Source organism: Dendrobates tinctorius, unplaced genomic scaffold, assembly GCF_039654945.1.
Source record: "Dendrobates tinctorius isolate UK_male_01 unplaced genomic scaffold, ASM3965494v1 ptg000125l, whole genome shotgun sequence".
Taxonomy (NCBI): Eukaryota; Metazoa; Chordata; class Amphibia; order Anura; family Dendrobatidae; genus Dendrobates; species Dendrobates tinctorius.
In genome coordinates, this window is record NW_027361793.1 from 453406 (window position 1) to 473711 (window position 20306).

General features: G+C 40.7%; 1 protein-coding gene across 30 annotated transcripts in view; it reads left to right on the plus strand.

Moving 5' to 3' along the window:
- The window catches only part of ABI2 (abl interactor 2), a 152383-nt gene that overhangs the window by 86213 nt on the left and 45864 nt on the right, over window positions 1-20306 (plus strand). For 8 of the 30 annotated variants that reach the window (XM_073541831.1, XM_073541838.1, XM_073541840.1 and 5 more), the window contains 3 exons: window positions 7651-7775; window positions 12230-12412; window positions 19369-19527. In XM_073541831.1, coding sequence (XP_073397932.1) covers window positions 7651-7775; window positions 12230-12412; window positions 19369-19527 — 467 coding nt within the window. The remainder of the gene's footprint in view (window positions 1-7650; window positions 7776-12229; window positions 12413-19368; window positions 19528-20306) is intronic. The other 22 variants (XM_073541843.1, XM_073541855.1, XM_073541858.1 and 19 more) reach the window with 3 other exon arrangements.

The following is a 20306-nucleotide window of genomic DNA, read 5'->3' on the forward strand; positions in this document are numbered from 1 at the left end:
GTTTCAAGCATGTGATTTACCTGTGCCAAATAACAGGCATGGGCAATATGAATATCACAACTGTAACCAGATAAAAAGGAGACGTTGACTCAGTCTTTGCATTGTGTGTCTCTGTGTGCCACACTCAGCATGGAGAACAGAAAGAGAAGAGAACTATCTGAGGACTTGTGAACCAAAATTGTTGAGCAATATCAACAATCTCAAGGTTAAAAGTCCATCTCCAGAGATTTTGATGCTACTTTGTCCATGGTGCGCAACATAATCAAGAAGTTTACAACCCATAGCACTGTAGCTAATTGCCCTAGATGTTGATGGCAGAGAAAAAGTGATAAAAGGTTGCATCGCAGAATAGTCCGGATGTTGGAAAAGCAATCCCAATTAAGTCCTAAAGAAATTCAAAACATAGACATATAATGGCTAAACTGCAGTTTGCCAGAATCCAATTGAGAAAACATCTTGTGGACACGAGACCAAGACAGATTTTTGGTAAAGCACATAATTCTACTGTTTACCAAAAATGGAATGAGGACTACAAAAAAAAGAACACAGTACCTACAGTAAAATGTGGTGGAGGTTCAAAGATGTTTTGGGGGTAATCTTGCTGCCTCTTGGATTGGGTGCTTTTGACACTGTGCATGGCACCATGAAATCTGAAGATTACCAAAGGATTTTGGGTTGCAATGTAATGATTGTCTAAGTGATTGTCTAAACGCTGTCTCTAACATCATGTCCTCACTATATCTGAAACTGAACCTGTCAAAGACTGAACTCCTTGTGTTTCCTCCCTCTACTAATGTACCTATGCCGAACATTGCCATTTAGGTGTGTGGTTCTACTATTACTCCACAGCAACATGCCCGCTGTCTTGGGGTCATACTTGACTCCGAGCTTTCATTCGCCCCCCCACATCCGATCACTGTCTCTCTCTTGTTATCTGCATCTCAAAAATATTTCCAGAATTCGATCTTTTCTTTCTTTTGATTCTGCAAAAACGCTTACTGTTTCTCTTATTCATTCTCATCTGGACTATTAAAACTCTCTACTAATCGTTCTCCCTCTTACCAAACTCTCCCCCCTCCAATCTGTCTTAAATGCTGCAGCCAGGATCATATTCCTCACCAATCGTTACACCGATGCCTCTACCTTGTGCCGGTCCTTACACTGGTTACCCATCCACTCCAGAATCCAGTACAAACTTATTACCCTCACTCACAAAGCCCTCCACGGCTCAGCACCAGCCTATATCTCCTCATCTCAGTCTACCACGCTACCTGCACCCTCCGTTCTGTTGATGACCTGAGGTTAGCATCCTCAATAATCAGAACCTCCCACTCCCGTCTTCAAGACTTTACACGTGCTGCGCCAATTCTTTGGAATGCACTACCCAGGTCAATACGATTAGTCCCCAATCCCTACAATTTTAAGCGTGCCCTGAAAACGCACTTATTCAGACTGGCCTACCGCCTCAACACATTAAACTAACTATCCCTGGGTGGCCCAGTCAAAAGTTTTACCATAACCAGGTTCCCCGCATCATGTTCCCACATGCTTTATGCATCTATTATCCCTCTGTGTCTGTACTGTTACACACTCAACACTATGGCTGGTCTGAACAATGAAGGCAACTGTTACCACCCACCTTTTGTGTCTACCTTTTTCCTCATAGACTGTAAGCTTGCGAGCAGGGCCCTCATTCCTCTTGGTATCTGTTATGATCTATGTGATTGTTATGCTCTAATGTCTATCGTCTGTACAAGTCCCCTCTAAAATGTAAAGTGCTGTGGAATATGTTGGCGCTATAGAAATAAAATTATTATTATTATTATTAATGCCCAGTGTCATAAAGATGGGTTTGCGTCTTAGGTCATGGGTCTTCCAGCAGGACAATAGACACAAAGGGAATAAATGTGTAATTGCAATAATTTTCTGGGAGAAATACTTCATTTTCTGGAACAATTTCAAGGGTGCCAACACTTCCGGCCATAACTGTATATAAATCTAGTGATTACAGTGGTCACCCAGAATAAACACTGAGAGATTGTTAATATGTAGTAGCAGAATAAAGCTACTCATGAGAACTTTTACCCAATAGGAGCATTCGTCCCCCCCAGCAGCCAAGAACTAAGGATACTTCAGAGCTATGAGTTGCTTAAGAGAAAACTTAATAGCTTTTAGTCTTTACAGAAGTAAATACTTATGTCCCAAAAAATGAGAAAGGTATTCTAAGAGTGATACCTTTATTGGCTAACCAGAGAAATTATATTTGCAAGCTTTCAGGGCTCAGGCGGCCCCTTCATCAGGCTGCATTACAAGTGTAACTTAAGTTGCGGTTGACCATCCACTTTTAGTTAATTTATATTTCAGCTGCTCAAATGGGTGAGTGACCATATTAATGATAGCAGCACCAATTCATGTGTCCCTTTTTTAGTGACTCCCCACTGTAACTCAGAGGTAGGAAATTGGGAATCTTCCCACTGTGATATCCAAATTCCCCCAATAAATCAATAACCACTTCTCACCTATTTTCTTTTATTAACATAACAGTCCCAAAATTGCCACGTTTTTGGAGAGTCCGGAACGATTGGCTGAATGGTGGGAAAAAAAACAAAGGAAACATGGTAAAAAAAAAGAGTGACGACTAGAGTTGAGCGATACCGTCCGATACTTCAAAATATCGGATCGGAATGGATCGGCTGATCTTTTAAAAAAGTATCGGTATCGCCGATACCGGAAGTCCCATTCAAGTCTATGAGACTTCCGGTATCGGAATTGGAAAAACCCTTTCCTGCCCTTGTACAGCCTCTCGGGGGTCTGTACGGGCCTTCCGGGGGTCTCTGCCGGCCTGCCGGGGGTCTGTGCCGGCCTGCCGGTGGGCTGTGCGGACTGCCCGGGGTCTGTGCACCCTGTGGGGGTCTGTACCAGCCTGCCGGGGGGCTGTGCCGGCCTGCCGGGGGGCTGTGCTGATGTCCGGGGGTCTGTGCAGGCATCGTCCGATGGGACTACAAGTCCCATCGGGCGATGCCTGCTACCATGACAGTGATTGACACATTAGCCAATGATGGGACAGTAGTAGTCCCATCATCCGGCTAATGTGTTAAATGTTAAAAAAAAAAAAAAAAAAAAAAAAAAATATACTACATACATACTACATACATACTACATGCATGCTACATGCATGCTACATACATACCACATATATACATACTGCATGCTACATACATACTACATGCTACATACATACTACATATATACTACATGCATGCTACATACATACTACATACATACTACATACATACTACATGCTACATGCATGCTACATACATGCTACATACATACTACATACTACATGCATGCTACATACATACTACATGCTACATACATACCACATATATACTACATACATACTACATGCATGCTACATACATACTACATGCTACATACATACCACATATATACTACATACATACTACATGCATGCTACATACATACTACATGCTACATACATACTACATGCATGCTACATGCATGCTACATGCATACTACATACATACTACATACGTACTACATACATACATGCATGCTACATACATACTGCATGCTACATACATACTGCATACATACTACATACATACTACATGCATGCTACATACAATACAGTCATACAATACATACATAGACATACAGTACATATAACATAGAGTAACATACTTACCAATACTTGTCACATTGTTCCCCGAAGCCATTGTCGTCTACGGAATAAATATTAACATAACAAACCACAAAAATACTCACCCATGATCCGAAGCAGTCCACGAGTGTGTCCCACGACGATCTTGGGTAGAGAACTGCAGCATCAGCTGATGCTGCCGCTCTCTACGGGCTGCAAGAATCCAATGACGGAAGGTAGGTATCCTTCCGCACTGTATTCCTCCGCCACTTAAAAAAAAAAAAAAAAAAAAAGTCCCTAGTCTCACTTTATGGTAAAAGCTGTGTGGGAATTTCCCACACAGCTTTTACCATAAAGTGAGACTAGGGATTTTTTTTTTTTTTAAGTGGCGGAGGAATACAGTGCGGAAGGATACCTACCTTCCGTCATTGGATTCTTGCAGCCCGTAGAGAGCGGCAGCATCTGCTGATGCTGCAGTTCTCTACCCAAGATCGTCGTGGGACACACTCGTGGACTGCTTCGGATCATGGGTGAGTATTTTTGTGGTTTGTTATGTTAATATTTATTCCGTAGACGACAATGGCTTCGGGGAACAATGTGACAAGTATTGGTAAGTATGTTACTCTATGTTATATGTACTGTATGTCTATGTATGAATGTATTGTATGTAGTATGTATGTAGCATGTAGTATGTATGTAGCATGCATGTAGTATGTATGTAGTATGTATGTAGCATGTAGTATGTATGTAGCATGTAGTATGTATGTAGCATGTAGTATGTATGTAGCATGCATGTAGTATATATGTAGTATGTATGTAGCATGTAGTATGTATGTAGCATGCATGTAGTATGTATGTAGTATATATGTGGTATGTATGTAGCATGTAGTATGTATGTAGCATGCATGTAGTATGTATGTAGCATGCATGTGGTATGTATGTAGCATATATGTGGTATGTATGTAGCATGTGGTATGTATGTAGCATGTGGTATGTATGTAGCATGTAGTATGTATGTAGCATGCATGTAGTATGTATGTAGTATATATGTGGTATGTATGTAGCATGTAGTATGTATGTAGCATGCATGTAGTATGTATGTAGTATATATGTGGTATGTATGTAGTATGTATGTAGCATGTAGTATATAGCATGCATGTAGCATGTAGTATGTAGCATGCATGTAGCATGTAGTATGTAGCATGCATGTAGCATGTAGTATGTATGTAGCATGCATGTAGTATATATGTAGTATGTATGTAGCATGTAGTATGTATGTAGCATGTAGTATGCATGTAGTATGCATGTAGTATGTATGTAGCATGTAGTATGTATGTAGCATGCAGTATGTATGTAGCATGCAGTATGTATGTAGCATGCATGTAGTATGTATGTAGCATGCATGTAGTATGTATGTAGCATGCATGTAGTATGTATGTAGCATGCATGTAGTATGTATGTAGCATGCATGTAGTATGTATGTAGCATGCATGTAGTATGTATGTAGCATGCATGTAGTATGTATGTAGCATGCATGTAGTATGTATGTAGCATGCATGTAGTATGTATGTAGCATGCATGTAGTATGTATGTAGCATGCATGTAGTATGTATGTAGCATGCATGTAGTATGTATGTAGCATGCATGTAGTATGTATGTAGCATGCATGTAGTATGTATGTAGCATGCATGTAGTATGTATGTAGCATGCATGTAGTATGTATGTAGCATGCATGTAGTATGTATGTAGCATGCATGTAGTATGTATGTAGCATGCATGTAGTATGTATGTAGCATGCATGTAGTATGTATGTAGCATGCATGTAGTATGTATGTAGCATGCATGTAGTATGTATGTAGCATGCATGTAGTATGTATGTAGCATGCATGTAGTATGTATGTAGCATGCATGTAGTATGTATGTAGCATGCATGTAGTATGTATGTAGCATGCATGTAGTATGTATGTAGCATGCATGTAGTATGTATGTAGCATGCATGTAGTATGTATGTAGCATGCATGTAGTATGTATGTAGCATGCATGTAGTATGTATGTAGCATGCATGTAGTATGTATGTAGCATGCATGTAGTATGTATGTAGCATGCATGTAGTATGTATGTAGCATGCATGTAGTATGTATGTAGCATGCATGTAGTATGTATGTAGCATGCATGTAGTATGTATGTAGCATGCATGTAGTATGTATGTAGCATGCATGTAGTATGTATGTAGCATGCATGTAGTATGTATGTAGCATGCATGTAGTATGTATGTAGCATGCATGTAGTATGTATGTAGCATGCATGTAGTATGTATGTAGCATGCATGTAGTATGTATGTAGCATGCATGTAGTATGTATGTAGCATGCATGTAGTATGTATGTAGCATGCATGTAGTATGTATGTAGCATGCATGTAGTATGTATGTAGCATGCATGTAGTATGTATGTAGCATGCATGTAGTATGTATGTAGCATGCATGTAGTATGTATGTAGCATGCATGTAGTATGTATGTAGCATGCATGTAGTATGTATGTAGCATGCATGTAGTATGTATGTAGCATGCATGTAGTATGTATGTAGCATGCATGTAGTATGTATGTAGCATGCATGTAGTATGTATGTAGCATGCATGTAGTATGTATGTAGCATGCATGTAGTATGTATGTAGCATGCATGTAGTATGTATGTAGCATGCATGTAGTATGTATGTAGCATGCATGTAGTATGTATGTAGCATGCATGTAGTATGTATGTAGCATGCATGTAGTATGTATGTAGCATGCATGTAGTATGTATGTAGCATGCATGTAGTATGTATGTAGCATGCATGTAGTATGTATGTAGCATGCATGTAGTATGTATGTAGCATGCATGTAGTATGTATGTAGCATGCATGTAGTATGTATGTAGCATGCATGTAGTATGTATGTAGTATGTATGTAGTATGTATGTAGTATGTATGTAGTATGTATGTAGTATGTATGTAGCATGTAGTATATAGCATGCATGTAGCATGTAGTATATAGCATGCATGTAGCATGTAGTATGTATGTAGCATGCATGTAGCATGTAGTATGTATGTAGCATGCATGTAGTATATATGTAGTATATATGTAGTATGTATGTAGCATGTAGTATGCATGTAGTATGTATGTAGTATATACAGTATGTGGTATGTATGTAGCATGTAGCATGTATGTAGCATGCATGTAGTATGTATGTAGCATGTAGTATGTATGTAGCATGCATGTAGTATATATGTGGTATGTATGTAGCATGTAGTATGTATGTAGTGTATATATATATATATATATATATATATATATATATATATATATATATATATATATATATATATATATATATTTTTTTTTTTTTTTAAACATTTAACACATTAGCCGGATGATGGGACTACTACTGTCCCATCATTGGCTAATGTGTCAATCACTGTCATGGTAGCAGGCATCGCCCGATGGGACTTGTAGTCCCATCGGACGATGCCTGCACAGACCCCCGGACATCAGAACAGCCCCCCGGCAGGCCGGTGCACAGCCCCCCGGCAGGCCGGTACAGACCCCGGGCAGTCCACACAGCCCCCCGGCAGGCCGGCAGAGACCCCCGGAAGGCCCGAAATGACGGCGCATCATGATGCGCACACACCGCGCATCATGATGACGTCATTTCGGCTGTCAATCAACTTTGAACTTCCGATTCCGATGCCCGATATTGAAAAAATATCGGATGTCGGTATCGGAATTCCGATACAGCAAGTATCGGCCGATACCCGATACTTGCGGTATCGGAATGCTCAACACTAGTGACGACTGTATTGGTTTTGTAGTTACGGCCCACGTGCAGGAATTTTTGTCCTTGTCATGCACTAATCCTGAACCGATTACCAGACATATAATACATGACCTATAATGTTGATTTATCAGTAAGGCAGGCATATAGTAATTCTGCTCTTACTTCTTGTAGCAGCAGTGGCAGTAGTGGCGGCAGCCACCCTAGTAGCCGGAGCAGTAGTCGAGAGAACAGTGGAAGTGGTAGTGTGGGTGTCCCAATTGCTGTGCCCACTCCTTCTCCTCCAAGTGTCTTTCCAAGTAAGTCTTATCATAATGTGAATTATTCTGCATCATGGGGTAATTTAAGAGATATTTTCATTGAGTGAAAGATCATCTTTTTCTTGTCAATCAGTATGCTAGACACAACCTGGTATCTAAATCTGCACAACCTATTTTCCGCATATGTTGTATAATAGGTCCCATAATAGTCATCTATTTTTAACTTTTTTTTTTTTGCTAACGTGGGTAATTTGGGAAGTTTAGACAATATTCTGCTATAGGAATGTGCAGAGAAATGCTACTGGTGCAACATGCTGCACCTGTTAGGTTTAAAGGGAATCTGCCCTCAGGTTTTTGCCTCATAGAACAGCATAATGTAGCGACAGTTACCCTGATTCTTGTGTTGTACTTACAGGTCTGGTTACTATAGTTTTGATGAAATCACTGCTTTATCACCAGAAGATTATCATTAGAGGACTAGTAAACCTTTTGCTATGTAGTCCTTCATGTTCATAAACTCTATAACCCGCTACCGATTGGCAGCTTTCTGTCTATAAACAGCGTACACAGATAGCTGGCAATCAGCGGTGTTGGTGGGGTTATGCAGAGAAAGGGTAGATCTACAGCAGAAAAACTGCAGGAAGCAGCCCTATAAGCGATCACTGGATTCGGGTTCAGTCCCTACGTTATGCTGCTAACGATTTTCAGGTTAGAGACGTTTTTACAGTGGTTTGTGGTATAGCATATAATAGTAAAATTGTATTTTCACATTTTGGTGAAATTGTGCTTAGCAGTTCTATATGCTGAAAACGTAGTATTCTGCAATTTCTTACCCGCTTTTGCTATAGCTATCTTCATTTTGTGTTACCATTTTCATGGTTATGTAAATGAATTATGTTTGTTTTATTACTCCTATATATGCTTGTTTCAAATAAAGTAGTTTATACATAATGTGAAGGTATGTTTTGCCAATAAGTAATTGACCAGACGACACACAATCATTTATAAATTGCCTAACCCGGAGGATATTATTTTTCCCTCGCCACCATCTGGGTTCTTCATACGAACATGTAGAGTTTCATTGAGCCGTACACACATACATTTTAAGAACGGATCCGTGTGTCCGGTCTGTGAGAATCGGCATGTCCTAGTCTCGTCCATTTTGTGGATCATGGTTTTGGGAAAACGAATGAAGCATGGAAGCCATCCTTTGTGCTTCACAGTTCCATCCTAGTCTCATCTGTTTTTCCCTTTTTTTTTCTATTGACTATCAGTTAAGACTGCTTGTTTGAAGGAAAAAAACAAACAAAAAAACCCCATACAACTTGAATGACACTGGACAAAAAATTGGTCTGTTTTCTTAAGAAAACAGATGTGGGAAGGCAACTTTAAAAGCCGGAAAAGGCTCAAGAGCAGGTCACAGACTGGCTTTCATGCATGTCCCAGGCCTTCTGCAGATTAAAGCCCCCAAGTAGGGACAGTTGCTGGGTAATAGATTTTACATATTGGAAGCAATGCGGTGGTAATTGTGTAGGAGAAATATAACAATACATATTCAGCCATTCATTTGAGTCAGGCAGGTCTTCTAGAGATGGAGCTGCTGACCATGATATATGCCCTTATGGATCATATAAGCAGGTGTTTTCATGAGACTACGCATTTACTAGTTTTTTAAGATGGAAAATAATTATTGATAGATCTTGTTGTACCACTTTCACCTTGAAATGTCGCAATAGAAAAAGTTGTTTGTCTTTAAAGGGAACCTACCGTGTGTTTAAAAAAAAAAAAAGCAAAAAACTATTAACTCTATTCCTTCTGGCAGCCTCCTTCTTTCAATTCTAGAGGTGCAGCCGATGCGGCTTCTGTCATCACGTATTACACAGTAAGCGGCGGCTGTTACTACGTCCAGACACTGACTGACAGCTGGCTCAGCACTAAGGCACTGTGCTGGGGAGTGGTTACAGCCGCCACTCGCTGTCTGCTGAGCAGTGACTGAAAGCCCAAGGCTGCCGGGAGGAATAAAGTTAATTTCCTCCTAATAGCTGGGCTCTCAGTGCAGTGGTCGCACAGCTTTAGAACACTATTAATCTGCAGATTAACCCCATATCTTGAAGGTTAATAGAGTTTTTTTACATGACCGGTTCCCTTTTAAGAATTGCCAAGTAAAAATGTTCACTGTGTTGCATTGAGTGTGCGGGCCAGCCCGACTAATCGAAAAGTAGGAGTGTGACTAATAGGCTGTGAACCAGACACTATGCAGTACGCTTGTGTGAACAGCGCCATATGCGGGCCTTTATTATGCATTTGTATACTGGGCAGTCACCCCCTCCAGGAATGGGTAGGTGGAGAGTGGCTGCTGTTCGGGTATTTTGCACTTGTGTTGCTAACATCTTGCTTTATGGGCTGGCTGCACCCTGTAGTGCACTTGTTCCAAGATCTGGGCAGGTAAGTGTTGCTGCCTTTTTGTCTGCTGTTTAAATTGAATTTCTGGAGACTTTGAGTCGTCTTTAGTGGCTTTGCTAATTGGTAAAAATGTCCACAGGCCAAATTTTGACCCCCATAGGTAAAAATAAATATCCCCAAATGATGACTTGTGTATTAAAACACACGTATTTGCATTGTAAGTAGTATCTGCTGTAACTCGGTTATTGTAATAAAAATAAGCTGTATAGTTTTATCAGATCTGGCAAATAAAATAATATTTTTTGTGTAAAGCATGAATTTTTCTACTTTTGAGTGCAAGTGTTGCCAAGATGTAGCTTTTTTTCTTTACAATGTTTAATATGTTTTTCCATCAAAATTTTTTTTTTTTTTTAAGTTTTTCGGTAATAGCTGCAAGTAAATTTAAAATAAAAATTGGAGTATTGTTAGGTTCCCTTTTATAGCAGCACCTTTAGTTCATGCACTGATAAACTGAGTTAAATAATCAGAAATCCATGCATTATAGAGTATACAATTGTTTCACTAAGATTTGTTTGCTAATTCTAGGAAATCTGACAGCTTACACGAACACAAATGATTATGCAATATGATGTGCAATTTTACACCTAATGACATCTTTTCCTGGGTAAATAGACTGGTTTTAGAATTTTCTTTATGGCAAAACAAACCTTAAAGGGAACCTATTATATCCACAAATGCTATTTACCTTCTACTATAGGGTTAATCTGCATGTAAAAAGTGTTAAAATCCTGCTTGGCTTCCCCACAGAAAAACATTTACAGGGAGAAAATGTATTTATTTGTTTTACTCATTTATATAGCGCCATTAATTCCACTGTGCTTTACAGACATTATCATCTCTGTCCCCGATGGGGCTCACAATCTAAATTCCCTATCAGTATGTCTTTGGAATATGGGAGGAAACTGGAGAACCCGGAGGAAAGCCATGCAAACACGGGGAGAACATACAAACTCCTTGCAGATGTTGTCCTGGTGGGATATAAAGCCAGGACCCCGGCGCTTCAAGGCTGCAGTGCTAACCACTGAGCCACCATGCCGCCCCATTAAGGCCTCTTTCACACTTCAGTTTTTTTGCATCAGTTCAAATCCGCCAAAAAGTCATTGAAGCGGATCCGTTGTTAACTGATGTGAACGGATGGCACAGGATCCGTTTTTAGACGGATCCTGAATATGCGGAAATTTAGAGGAAATGCTGGCCGGGAAAAAAGAGAGAGAGAGATCGAGAGAGAGATCGAGAGAGAGATCGAGAGATCAGTGTCTGGAGGATCCGCCACAGAAAAAAACGTTACAAGCTCCGTTTTGAAATCTTTGAGGATGGTGACGGACAGCAACTTTTGGCGGATCCTCACAAAAAACGGATGCAACGGACAGCAATCCGTCACAATCCGCCATTAATGCAAGTCAATGGGGAAAAAAACGGATCCTCAAAAAAAATTTGAGGATCCGTTTTTTTCAAAACCTGGCGGATTGGGACTGATTGTAAAAAACGGAAGTGTGAAAGAGGCCGAAGTTGTTTTTCCTGTAGCTGCTCCAGGCAGCGGTTATAGTGACACTGTGAGATTGCTTGAATCGCTCCCTGGAACTTGTCAGTTTGCTGCGCGCACACGCTGCGGGTCAGGCTGTCAGTCAGCGCCTGGGAGCAGATACAGCCGCTCTCACTGTGTGGTCAGCAGAGACTGTTACCGCTCCCTGCACCACCCCAGTGGCTGGAAGCAGATCTACAGGGAGAATATAACTTCACTTTCTCCCTGTAGCCTCTCTTCCGATAAGACAGCCAGGCAGGATTTTAACTACTTTCACCTGCAGATTAACCCCTTATCCTCATCTGCAGGTAAACAGCGTTTTTGAACACGATGGTTTCCCTTTGTGATATTTTTTCCCTACGCATGAATTTCTTTTGCGACTGGCTGTGAATGATGGCATTACCTATTTCTCTTTACTACATTCCTAACACTGAGCTTCATGAAAGCATTTCTAATCCCACCTAACATGCTTTCTGTATTAACGTCACATCTTCCTCTCTCCATGTAGCCCCCGCTGGCTCAGCTGGCACTCCTCCCATCCCTGTTACCTCCACTCCTGCCCCTGTCCCTCACACTCCTGCTGCTGCCCCTTCTTCCTCAACTACCCCAGATGCTGCTGCAGGAGCCCAGCCCCCTGCTGATGGTTTCACCTCTCCAACTCCCCCTGCTGTTTCCTCTGCTCCTTCTACAGGTGAGTGTGGGGTGAAGTGGCGCACGCATCTAATCCGTCCTCTTTGCTGTAACAAGAATGCACATTTGCTTGCCTGATCTGTGTTCACACAATGACTTCTGTCCCGTGCTTCAGACACGTGTAAAAGGCTTTTGCTCAATTCTGTATAAGCAGTTACCCAAATACAAAGGTATAGGTACCGTACTTCTGTAAGATTAGATGACTAATCAGCAGGAAAGAGAATTGTAACAGATCCAAATTGTACAATTATAGTGGCTCCCACTGTCTTTTTAACTTGGATTCATCCTTGTTTTCCCTTTATAAGAAGCGTCTAAAAGTTGGAGTGTTCTTGTAGATGTAACTCTCTTTATATGACGACTACTCATGTGAAGCCTCATCTGTCAGACATTGTGGCCAATGTAAGTCTCCGGCACACTGTGTAGGTTATTGTGCTGGAACCAGTAAAGCAATGTTGAAACTGTTCTGCTTAGGCATAGCCATACGTTGTGGGGTGCCACATTTCTGCATTAGGACAAAGTGCCTCATTAGCTGTTGGGGTATGTTTCCACGTTCAGGAAATGCTGCGGATTGGACGCTGCGTACAGCCGCAGCTTCCAGATGTTATAGTATAGTGGAGAGGATTTTATGAAATCCCATCTCCACTATGCGTACAAAGACGCAGGTGGCAGGCCCGCGTAACCGGACATGCGGTGCGTCTTTATAGACTGCAGCATGTCTATTTATCTTGTGGAGACGATCAGTCTCCGCAGGATAAGTAACACAGTCTATGAATAGGATGCGGTGATTCCACATGGTTCAATGACCAGATGGGGAATCACAGTGCATACAAAAGGGGGCAGCGCTTTGGGCGGAGCTGCGTCCTCTCCGCAGAGTTTCCTTAGCATGGAAACATACCCGAACTGCTACTTAAAATCTATGGTAGAGCCGTGCAATAAAATATTACTACTTTTTTATTTTTATTTTTTTTATCATAATACATTTACAGTGGGTCAGGAAAGTATTCATACGCCTTTAAATTTTTCACTCTTTATTTCATTGCAGACATTTGGTAAATTCAAAAAAGTTCACTTTTTTCCTCATTAATGTACACTCTGCACCCCATCTTGACTGAAAAAACAGAAATGTAGAAACTTTTGCAATTTTATTAAAAAAAGAAAAACTGAAATATCACATGGTCATAAGTATTCAGACTCCAATTATTCAGTTTAATTAAACACAGCTTGGACTCCAGTGAAGGAGTAGAGCCATCTCAAGGAGGATCACAAGGAAATGGACAGCATGTGACTTAAATATGAGTGTCTGATCAAAGGGTATGAATACTTATGACCATGTGATATTTCAGTTTTTCTTTTTTAATAAATTTACAAATATTTCTACATTTCTGTTTTTTCTGTCAAGATGGGTGCAGAATGTACATTAATGAGAAAAAAGTGAACTTTTTTGAATTTACCAAATGGCTGCAATGAAACAAAGTGAAAAATTTAAAGGAGTCTGAATACTTTCCATACCTATATTTATTTATTCATTATATTATTGTGTCTTTTTGCAAGGCCAGATTGCAAATGTAGACTTTCCATAACGCTCTAGTATTTGTCCGTTGATGACAACTCAGCAATATGGAGAGGCATATATTTTGTCTGGTAGAAATATAAATCTACTTCCAGAACTGTTGCATCTGACATTAAAAAGAATCTGTCACAAGGTTTTTGCTACCGCATCTGAGAGCATCATAATGTAGCTGACATGCCTCTAACAGCCGAGGGTGGAATCGCAATCTACCTGTGGCAGTTAGCATGTTAAGTGACGCTGTCAACCTCTGACAGCGACATTGATGAACCTTGTATTAAAATTGAATTATTTTTTTTACTACTTCCTTAGGCCTCCTTCACAAGTTCGTGCTTCCAGTAAATGTAGTATCCATTTTTTTTTTCATGGATACTACCCGTACCTATTATAATTTATGGTGCTTTGCACATGTGCGTTTTTTTTCATGGGTCGTGTGTTTGTATGAAACACAGGGAGACATGTCCTTTTTTTCTCTGGCAGCACAGATGACGAGTGCCAATACAAGTCTATGGGTCCACGAAAAACATACAGCACCGGGATGACACCTTTTACCACTCATATGCTGTCCTTTCTTTTTTTTTTTTTTAACAGTAAATTTTTATTAAAGTTTTACAATTTTTAACAAAAGTCCAGACAAACCATTGCATTCAAAAGCATATAAAGAATAATAGAGAAGATTAGAAAGGTTACAAAGACAGAGTAATGTGAGCTAGATGCTGTCCATTTTTTAAAATTGCAAAGTATAGGAGAAGCTTTTTAATTTATTTCTTTATCGATATCGGGAAAACATTGATGATAAAAAAAAAAAGGACAAACTGATAGAAAACACTGACACTGGTACCGATTTTACACGTATGTATTTTATATGGATGTTTGAAGAAGGCCTTAAACATTGTGGCCTGTGCTCGGCCTATGACGCTACCTAAGAAATGTGTACACTTGAAAACTTTCCACTTATCGTACATAAATGTAATTTAGAGATGCAAGTGGCACTTATCAAAATTGCTGTTGTGTTTTATCTTTTAACACTATATTCTCACACAAGCACGTTCTGCACATTAGGGTATGTCATGTAGAGAGTGGGTAAACGTTTGTGACATTCACATCACACTATTTTTGTGAAAGCAAATTTCCGAAGCAATAATTATTACATTTCAGTTATACATTTTGTTCTTCATACTATTTAAACTAACAACCTAAATGTTCTAGGAGAAATGCAATAAGTGACGTGAAATTACAAGACTTTTCTCAAATACATCTATATATATAATTGCCTTGTAATGCCTTCGCATCCTGTTCTGTTCAGATGTGTTTGGATCCCAGAATTCCAAGCGGCGGAAGTTCACTGACCGCCATATTTGACACCCAAGTGATGAGTGTCTCAATATGGAAACTGCTGGTGGTACCAACCTATTGCGCGGTGCCACCAGTGGAACACCGTCGCAACACACGCGCACACACACACACTGTGTACGGCGGTTTGATTTACTTGACTGTGAATCATTCCGCTGATCCCGGCGGCAGATGCGCGACGTGTCTACAGGCAGAGGAAGTCGGTCACATTAAAGGGGTTTCCCACCAATGAAAGTTCATTTTAAAAATTGTCTGTGTCTGACCGTGTACAGAACATACCACATCTCCTGGGCAGGGGAGGAAGCAAAAGACAATACTGACATTACAGCAGGGGATAACACAGGATTCATTTTGTGAGGTAAAATACTTCACTGTTTTTAAACAATATTTTATCTCACAAAATGTATCCTCTGCGATCTCCTGCTGTAATGTCAGTATTGTCTTTTGCTTCCTCCCCTGCCCAGGAGCTGTGGTATGTTCTGTACACAGTCAGATACAGATAATGAGAGGAGAAGACAGCAGATGGGGGAGAGAGAAAGCGCACAGGGGGGGGGAGACAGCTCAAATGGGACAGCACATGAAAGAGACAGCAGACAAGGGGGATAGCACATGGGGTAGACAGGTCAAAGAAGAGAGCACAGACGGGAGAAGTCAGCACATGGGGAAAGAGAGAGTGGATAGGTGGGTGAGCACATGGGGGGGGAGAGATTCTCAACACTGCAAAGCCTGCCCCCATCGTGACATTACCGCCCTCCCGATGCGATAGCATTGGGCCTCCATCTAGTGTTAATAAATTAGATGATTTCCATCAGTATTAGGTGATGTTCAGACAGCTGTATTTTCAGTCTGTTGTCCATGTGCACAATAAATGACCCAATAATAACCTATGGTCAGCACACACATGATTTTCCACATTCATTGATGGTCCATTTTACGGACCGGACTATTGCTACATGGTTGGAGCTATTCACAAGCGCAAAAAAGATCCAGTTTCCATTTTATCCTCTTCCTAGACTTAACTCTGGGATCTGCAGCAGCCATTATTTTGAGCCTATATGGTGTTGTGGTCCCATAACCCTGCCAGGTGAGTACATCCCTGCACCCCCTGTATTTCAATGACCTACTTGGTAAAACCCCATATTGCGCTATTGTTTTCCAGCTTTCCCATTTGGTGCTTACTACAAACACACAGGGCCCAAAGCGGACACATTGAGTAGCTGTGACAGGTTTCTTCTAATTAAATGTTTGTTTTTCTCCTGCTGCTCCTAAATACACAATTATCCATTTTATATTATTTTATACATCCCTATATCCGCTAGCAAGGGCCACAACACAGATCGCCCCCTCTATTTACACAGCCTCTCATCACATAGTGGTATCTACCTGGTCAGAAGCAGAAAGCAGTGGTGAGCCAAAATTAAGGCTCCCTTTCTTGAACCCTTCTCGACATGTGACATAATACTATGTCACATGTCTGTTCCCCGCTGACCCCGCACAAAGCCAGGATGATGCAGTGTGTTCTAGCCCACATCTTCTTGTAATGGTAGCAGACCGATCTTGCTCAAGTTGCAACTGTTTATTTTAATACTGCTATCAATCACTGACCATGACCTTGACCTTTAAATAATGCGTTCTGCACCAGCTGCATTTGAGCACCCCCCCTTGTTTCCGCACCCCAATCCCATGATTGCTAACTACTGGGTTATAATGACAGCCGGGGACCTCCCCTCTAACATTTGGTATTTCAAAATTGTGTTGACAGGTCATTTTTACCGCACTATTCACACCGCAAGTCCAAACCCCAAAAACAATGGTGAAATTGCATTTTATATTCCACCATTTTACCACTTTTGGACTTTTCATGTTTTTAGGCGCATTGTATGGTAAAACTAATGGTACCAATCAAAATTACTGTATTTTTCGGACTATAAGACGTACTTTTTTTCTCCAAACCGTGGAGGAAAATGGGGGGGTCTTATAGTCCAGATGTACCTGCTCTGGCAGTGGTGGGGAGGTGGTGGAGAAGCTGGTTACAGGAGGCGGGAGCCGGCAGCTGCGGCTATCACTGTGCCTGCTGCTAAAGAGAAATGAATATTCACTGCATTCCTCACCCATGGTCGTGGATTGCAGTGAATATTCATTTTTGTTTTAATAGCATCTTGGTATGATTGGCCCCTATCCCCGTCCTGGTATGATTGGCCCCTATCCGCGTCCTATTATGCATGGGGCCCCATCCTTAACCTGGTATGACTGGCCCTTATCCCCGTCCTGGTATGCATTGCCCCATCCTTATCCTGGTATGACTGGCCCACATCCTCGTCCTGGTATGACTGGCCCACATCCCCATCCTGGTATGCATTTCCCTATCCTTATCCTGGTATGACTGGCCCACATCCCCGTCCTGGTATGCATTGCCCCATCCTTATCCTGGTATGACTGGCCCACATCCCCGTCCTGGTATGCATTGCCCCATCCTCATCCTGGTATGATTGGCCCTCATCCCTGTCTTGGTATGCATGGCCTCCATCAGAAATACATAAAAAAAAAACCAAACCATTGCACTTGCCTTCCTCCTCTCCCTTGCATCATCTTGTTCCAGTCCCAGCAGCTACTTTATGCTTGTAAGCAACGCATAGCAAGGACATCATGCGCTGCTTAGAAGCCGAAGGACCGCTACCGTAATACTCACTGCTCCCCACATCGGGACCATGTGCATGTAGGGCAGTGAGTATTCATTGCTCTTTAGTAGCGACTACAGTGTCAGCCGCAGGCTAGCTGCAGCTGCCAGGCGGTCACATGTCCCTGCTACTAAAGGGAATGAATATTCACTGCTCCTCCACTCCCAATGCTCAAGTCGCTGCAGTTTTATTTTGAAGCAGTAGTTTAATTTGAATAATTCTGATTTTGTCAAGTATCTACAACTGAGACCTGCTGTAAGAGCTCAGGAAAGCATATTTGACCTTACTATTTCATCTAATGGGTTATTCAGGTTTGTGGTACATGCTAAAGTGACTAAGGTTCATTATTTCCTAAATGTATTACTCACTATTACTAACAATTTTGGGGAATCAAATGGCCATGGTCAAAAATTTGGAAAGATATATGTTTAACATCTCTTTGGCGGAATGGGATGTTCTGGAATCATCGGGAAAGGTCTCTATCAACACGGCCCAGAGAAGATCTCCGTTGTTGATTATTCACAGGGTCTAAAAAACTCCCAAAGTGTTACACAGGATGGGTCTTTGAACAGATGATTGCTATCAAGACTGTGAGGAGGAGGGGACAGACCTAATTCATATGTTCTGGACGTGTTCTCAGCTACCCAAGCTGTAGTAGAGTTGGATATCTACAACATTCAAGTCCTCTTAGTCCCAAGTCCTGTGTTGTGGGTCTCGTGGGGGATTTTGGAGCCACTTCCCCAGTGCAGTAGGCCATAGCCAAAATATTTTACCAAACTAAGAAGTCTATTGCCAAACATTGACTGGTAAATGTTCCTCCATCAGTAGATGAGGTAATGCAATGTCTGAATAATAGTTGTAGAGAAAAATTATATAAGAAGGGGAGCAATTCCTAAATTTGGGAAACAAGGGGGGGGGGGGGATTGGATTAGATGCCCAACAGTACTTTCTGAGGAGTTGGCGAAGGATGTGATTTTTAATTTATTAGTACTTTATACTTGTTCTACTAGCATGCTCACTGTTTGTTGCGCACCAGAAGGGAGGGTTAGGTTTTGTTTGGGAGACGGAGATAAAGGAGAGAAAATGTATACTGATCAAATCTTTGTGAACATTGGTCACATATGTTTACAATCCATATGTATGTGATATGCAATATTCTTATGATCACAAATTGTTCTAATATTAATGTCATTGGTTTTGCTATAAGTTTATTCATTTAAAAAAAATATATTCATCCATAATGACATTTTTTGTTGCTGATTCTGCTCAGAGTGCCAGTTTTTACAAAATGAAAACTTTTTTTTTTTTTGTCTTGTAAACAAATCTGATCAATGTGTCTTTCTTTGTTCTGTCCTCCAGCCCACCCTGCTCAGTTCTACAGTATGAACAGACCAGTGTCTCGGCACACTCCACCAACCATAGGAGGCTCTCTTCCATATCGGCGTCCTCCATCAATGACCTCACAGCCAACCCTTCAGAACCAGATTAATGGAGGGCCTTTTTATAGCCAAAATCCAGGTAAAATTTTAATTGTTCTTACAGAAATACCCCTTAATTTATGTTTTATATGGTAACATTTTAGACAATAAGTAGATGTCAATATTGGGTATTAAAAGTGAAACATTTTTATTATAGTTATTCAAAGAAAAAAATCGCTTTATTTTGTGACCTGATGTACCTCTGTGTAGTATCGGAAGCAAGTGATGCTCCAGCAATGTTTAGTGATAGCAGCTAGGCTTCCAAGTATAGTTTTATGGATAGTGAGGATCTGTTTCATGCCCAGAACAGTATCATTTACTTGTAGTTCAAAATTCAACTTGTTTTTCTATAGGGTTAGATCTTTTTTGATCAGCCATGAAAAGTGTCATTGTAATATTATAGGAAAATTATATTATTTAGCAATTAATGGTATATGTAATTGCCTGTAACCCCATGGATTAACCATTTTGAGAATTGGTGATTTCAGTGATGAAGTACTAAAAATTAGAGCAGTCCCTGTTTTGTGACAAACATGTCCACTTTGCTTTACATAGGAGCATAAGTAAGTGTCCTAAACAATCAGAACCCTAAATAATGTAAATTGTTGCTAGTCACATGGTATGATGTAAGCTAGTTGTTGTCGTCCATTACTAAAACAATGGATCATGGACTGACAGCTGAAGGTATGGAACCATTAAAAATTAATACCATGTAGTCAGAAACTCCATTACAGAGGACCTTTCACCAATTTGAACATGTTAAATGGGCCACATCATGGAATAGTGTCTGCAGAGCTGAGTAAAATGTAGTTTATATTT